At 41.9% G+C, this 6,456-nt stretch overlaps 1 protein-coding gene across 1 annotated transcript; it reads right to left on the bottom strand.

Moving 5' to 3' along the window:
• Positions 1–3,736: 3,736 nt before the first annotated feature.
• Positions 3,737–5,553, bottom strand: LOC106806043. The gene is made up of 3 exons (XM_014807886.1): positions 5,452–5,553; positions 4,458–4,580; positions 3,737–3,913 (listed from the first exon to the last, which is right to left on the bottom strand). The coding sequence occupies exons 1-3, from the start codon at positions 5,540–5,542 to the stop codon at positions 3,774–3,776; spliced, it is 354 nt and encodes a 117-aa protein (XP_014663372.1). The 5' UTR covers positions 5,543–5,553; the 3' UTR covers positions 3,737–3,773.
• Positions 5,554–6,456: the final 903 nt, after the last annotated feature.

Here is a 6,456-nt window from a genome sequence, read left to right as displayed (position 1 = left end):
AAAGGGGCGGCCCTTCGACTTTTCATGGCCCACTGATGCGGCCCTCGCTTTGAAAAGTTTGCCCACCCCTGGTATAGACGATTTGTTATACAGTAAGTACAGTTGTATGCAGTAAAATCCTAGAGGCTACTGTCCCTTTAACTCAGTCATTATATGGACCTGCCCCTCATTACACGATGCAGAGCAAAGAAGTCAAGTTATAGTTAGTATAGAAGAAATGGAGTATGAATACCATAACAGGCATAACTAAAATCAAACAGAATCCTTACTACAAGTATTCCTAAACCCAACACTTAATTTATAACTCGTCCTAACACTAACACCGTCCCTAATCCCTCACTGAAACCCTAACCCAAGCCATAATTTCTAACCCTAGAGTTCTATTTCCTGTAAGTGCTGTTATGGAATTTACACTATGCATGCCTACTACACTAGAAATATAACAAGATTGGGCCAGTGAATGCATGGAACTCCATAACACAGACATAAACACAGGCTGGCTCTTATCTACTTTGGGGCCACAGGCACTGATCATTTCAATTATTATGATTATTATAAATAAACACAAATTGTATTTACTACCAGTCTGTGTTTGTGTGTCCATGTTCTCTATTATCCTACCAATTCCATGGAAATGACGCTCAAATGCTTCTCCGCAACACACAACCCCGCTGCATGCAGGCCACTGTGCACACACTCAATAGAAAACTCGCTTCTCCCTACGTGGCGAGAAGGTAACAAGCGAATGTAGTGACCAAACCTTGTAGCTAACAATTAAAGCGATGTAACAAAACGTACTAATACCCCAGTTTTGATGGCTCTCACTGTGGCCCAAGGATATATAAGAGCTGTCCCCATTTGCACATTTGCACATGTCGCACATTGCGAAAATGAATTGGGGACGGCTATTATATCCTTGAACCCTCACCGCTTCTTTGTACTTCCACGCCGTTATTTACCATAGACACGCTAATTAATACCAAGTATGTATTTACGTGATAGCGAGCATTTTTAAGCATTGATAAGAGAGAAATTCAAAAAAGGCGGCTGCACTCTTGCCAGTCTTGTATTGCCACTATTGGTTAATTCTTGCACATGCACACTAATGCAAATATGGAACGTAGCGAGAAGACATGCGTCTAAACAGAGGAATTGTTCCGACCTGTGTTCTTTTTTATTTTGGCATTTAGCCTATGAGCGATACCGCGTGTACATATTTGCTAATTAATTAAGCTAATCGCGCTTCAATAAACTCAAGACTCACAGGGATCATAGCTAAGACTAGATACAATAATGTAACCCAAACACAGGATAGGGTTACAACGCGAGTCTATCCGTTTGTGTGGAGGAACCCCTGAGTGAATCACTCAGGGCGGTTTGCTGGTGCGTTTTCAGAGATTAGAACTTCCAAACTGGGTTTATTCTCAACACGAACCTTTCTCCGCTATCCCGGAACTTACTATGTATCACAATACTCTGTATTAAACTAATATAACCTGTTGCAAAAATTCGAAGTGATGAATTCAAAGTTTAAAATCAATTCACAGAATAACAAATCAATTTATTAACTTGCAAATTAATTCAGAAACTTTCCAAAATAATNTTACTTTATTTTATTTTATTGAGAACGTTCAATGCGGCCGTGTGCCGACGAACGCTTTTCGCGCCAACCAGCCATGAACTATGTGACCACACGTGACCTGGCACGTGACGTCAACGCTGATAACGCTGCCGTTGGGCAAAACACTGTCAGCTACACTGTAGCAAGGAGCATATAAATCAACTGATTTATCAGCGACGATATGAATCAGTTGATTGTATATTGCTCTGCACTGTAGTGTGACAGCCCTGTAAACAAATCACATCTTTCCTGCAGCGGTGGTAAAAATCGGGATCCTCCAATACTATAGCGTTATCCATGCGCAGCTGAAAGCATCCGGGCACTTTAGAATTTGAATTTGATTTGAAGTTTGGTTTGTAGTTGGATTGGTTTCAGGAGTAACATAATAGGGAGGCAGTGCCTGACAGACAATAACGCAAGCGGAAAATTTCGACACTTTAGCTAGCCTATAATACCTACGATTTTACTACGGCGCTAACGCAACCAACTGAGCTAAATTCGTACACAGTACATCCTCTTTCCAATCGTGTGTAAATCGTTGTCCTAGTATACACCCTCAATCCGGAGATACAGACATAAAACAGTACGCACAGATTTCGAGTTCTGTTGCAGCCAAAATCCATGTGGCGAATAAGCTATTTGAAACAAAAGGCAGACCTACTGTTAACCACACTGTCCGAGGGCTTTCGCTCACGGCGAGGCGCTGTGGCTGACGCAGGGAGAGTTGCCACGGATGAGCCAGGGTCTAAACAACCAAGGGATTACTGTTTATTTTTGATTAGTACTCATGATGTGCTTATTGGGTTTGCGGTAGGTTATACACGCTGCCGCTGACGCTGCCCAGAGCTGCTGCCCTGATTGCGCGTGGGGGGGTGCTCATACCAGCTGTTAAATAGAGTCCAAAGCAATAGCGTTATCTCGCCGAGTGTTGCGTTGATGGCCTAATCACCCTTGGGCAGCGCACAGCGGGCTCGCGGTGAGCACAAGCCGGCTGCGGACAGTGTCGTTAGTAGCTGCCTTTTGTTTCAAATAGGCTTAATTCCGCCACATGGATTTGCTGTTGCAAACAGCAACTGAAAATCGCGTGTGCGTACGTTTTAGTCTGTATCGTCCGGGCGATTGCAGGGTGTAGTACTAGGAAAACCGATTTCACACGTCATGGGAGGAGGATGTTAACTGTGTACGCATTTGAGCTCAAAGTTGGTTGCGTTCACGCGTATGTAATATCGTAGGGCTATTATAAGGCTACGGTAAATGACGAACCTTTCTTGTTTAGTTGTTGCTCATCACTCCTCCCCTATTATGACTCCTGATGCGTTTGTGGAAAGTGTAGTGAAAGATTGGCCAAGTCCTATGAATTGATTCGAAGTTTCCTGAATAGTTTGCACACGGACCCTGGGAAACAGACCATAGTGCGCGGCCAAATTGTACGTTAGTAAAGTGATTTTTCGAGAGGTCTTGAATAGATTGAAGTTGCCATAAACTTCGTCTGTTAAAAGGGAGCTCATTTTGATTGTAAACATTTATATAGTGTTTGAAGCTGGTACGATTGAATTTTGTAATTTTAAACTATAACATTTGTCGGTTTGCTACCTAACTCAATCTACTGAAGGCAAACAGCTTTAGATTCGCATTTCTGATATGATTAGTTGTTAAAAGTCGAATAAATTAATTTTCAGAACTTAGTGGAACTGATTCGTTATTCTTGTAAAAATTTAAAATTGTATAATTTCGAATTGTGTAGGGTGATGAAGCAATGATTTAAACATTTTGCTGAGTTTATGTAATCATGTTCTCAGATTAATCGCAAGTTTAGTAATTGCGCTTGTTGTGTTTGAAAATAAAATTGTGACGTTTTAGGAAAATGAATTTTTAACCAATTGATGTGAAGGAATTTGTATATCAGGCAATTATTTTTGGTGAAAGTTGTGAATTAATAATTTGCAAGTTAATGAATTGCAATTGATTTGTTATTTTGTGAATTGATTTTAAATTTTGAATTTAAATTTCTCGAACAATATAAAGTTATTTGTATTTTTATTAATTAATTTGAAATGTTTTAAATTGATTTAAAATTGTGTATTTGAAATGTTTGAAAATGATTTTTGAAGGGGATGGCTTTTCATAATTATGTAAGGTATTTATACCCGTTTTACGCTTTTTTTATACCTGAAACGCAGCACTTTATGCTACTGCCCTGTGTTGGACAGAGCCGACTAACCGCCGTCCCACTACAACTGTTTTTCTCCTTACATGTACCACCCCGTGCGTCGCAGTCTTCCTCTTGATATACTAGAACAAATTTCGGGTCGCGGTTAAAATATTGTCTGCTAAACAGTTGTCGAGTTGCATCCGTGCCCACACACGCACACGAACTCGTACGTTGACACGTTACTGCGATTTAGAAATTTTTCAACGAGATTTCACTAGACTATACGCGGAACTACTCTGAACGACAGAAAACCATTAATAAAATGTCATTTATCGTTATGATGTGGTGACTTCTTCCTATTCTTCTATGTGTGACAAAAAAACGGTGTGTCTAACCGCCGTGTAAAAAATTGCCTGCAGGTGAAAAATACAAAAACCACTGATCCTATATAGGATAGCACCTCGGCGACCTTCGTCGTACTTGGCTCTACCGGTGTAGCCCCTTCGCTCCCGCTGCAGGATCACACGCGCTGGCACGCGCACCCGCACGAACACGCACGCACGCATGCATGTACGCGCGCAAGCACACTCACACGCACACGCACGTACCCACATACTCGCACACACACACGCGCGCACACACACGCGCACACACACAGACTGTAAGCTCAATGCGCTCTCGTACCTCCGTGACAGCACAAGATATCGCTCCCCTGGGTCGGGCACTGGCTCGGTACGGGCGTGCTCTGACACCAGCTACTTTTCGTGCAATAGCCACCTAGCCGCTTACACGGGTCCTCGTTGTAGGCTGCAGATTCATGGAGGCAATATTCAAATCACAATGTATTCGATGATTAAAGTTGAGTCTAAATACATTAGAGCTAGAAATCATAATACTAGGGCTGGATTACTACTAGATACAATAATGTAACCCAATCCCAAGAGGATAGGGGAACCCTTATCCTCTTGGGTTTGGGTTACGTTATTGTATCTAGATTACTACCAGCATGTCATCGCAGACGTAAATGCTTACAAAATAAATCGGGCACGTACGCACGCACGCACACGCACGCGCGCCTACACACCCACGCACACACCCGCACGCACGCACTTTAACGCGAACAGACGAACGTATGAACGAACAAACAAACAAATGCGCGCTCTTGCACAAGTACGCAAGCACGCCCAAGCACACACGCACGCACGCACGCACGCACACACGCGTCCAACGTCAGATAACGAGTCGAAACAAATATACGTACACAATGGTGCTCGCGTAAAAAGATCACTTATCTCTAAAACTTTCCTTAAAAACACGTATCTCTAAACTCTCCTTAAAAATACGTATCTCTAAAACTCCTTAAAAACACGTCTCTAAAACTCTCCTTAAAACACGTATCTCTAAAACTCTCCTTAAAAACACGTATATCTAAAACTCTTCTTAAAAACACGTATCTCTAAAACTCTCATTAAAAACACGTATCTCTAAAACTTTCTTTAAAAACACGTATTTCTAAAACTCTCCTTAAAAACACGTATCTCTAAGACTCTCCTTAAAAACATGTATCTCTAAAACTCCCCTTAAAACACGTATCTCTAAAACCCTCCTTAAAAACGCCTATCACTAAAACCGCCTAAATACGTATATAAAACATCTGCATGCGTGTGCGAATGCTTACCCTGACATATGCCAGCGAGGCATAGGCCAATAACGCTGATCAGTAGCAGTGCAGCGCTCATAGTTCCGTGTGATGTGGTGAGGTATCGCATGGAAATTAGTCCTCGACACAGGTGCGGCAAGTTATATATATATAGAGTATTATGTATATATATATATATATATATATACAGTGTACTGTGATTTCCTGGAGGCTATGCCATGAACTTATTGTTGGACAGCATCGCAGATAGCTGTTTACCTTGAGCTGTATCCGGGTAGGCTTACGTGTCTACACGCCCGTGCAGACGCCGGGAAATTTGCATCCGGCTAATTTTCCAGGCACGTTCCCGGAATTCGCAGTGTAGTATGTGATATTTGTTTGAGAAACCGAACTCTGTTAGATAATTCTTTTGTATGTATTGTATCATGTATTGTATGTATTATTTATATTAGTATTTTATATAGTATGATTATTTATGCATGTCGTACGTCTCTCCGTTAACTCGATCTCTCGTCAAGAATGAGTTCGGAATGTATATAATTATGCATCGTGTAAAAGAGAGAAAGGAAACGCAATCTGAAGCAGGCTCGTACCTGTTAACCTGTGTTTTTTGTTTCTGGTGAACGGACCCCCGTAGCTGTTTCCCTAGCGGTCAGTTCACCAATGCCACATTGAGCAATAGCTCAACGATTTCACGTGAAGTTTGTCTGAAGGATTATACTACCGTAAAGAGCCAGTCTGGATAATCGCTATAAGGCTCCAGTCGATACCATTAACGACACGACGTGACATCTTCTAGCTGCTATCTGGAAACGACATCATTCGTCTGTTAAATACAGCGAACTTGTCGAGATGCACGGATTCACCCGACACCATTTTGCATACAACCGCCTCTTCTGGGTCTATATAGAGTATATAATGTACACACCCACACACACACACATACACACACACACACACACACACACACACACACACACACACACACACACACACACACACACAACAACCACACACACACAC

This window comes from Priapulus caudatus, unplaced genomic scaffold (genome assembly GCF_000485595.1).
Source record: "Priapulus caudatus unplaced genomic scaffold, Priapulus_caudatus-5.0.1 Scaffold138, whole genome shotgun sequence".
NCBI lineage: Eukaryota > Metazoa > Priapulida > Priapulimorpha > Priapulimorphida > Priapulidae > Priapulus > Priapulus caudatus.
Note: the sequence above shows the minus strand (reverse complement) of the source record. Positions and strands in the feature narration are given on the sequence as shown.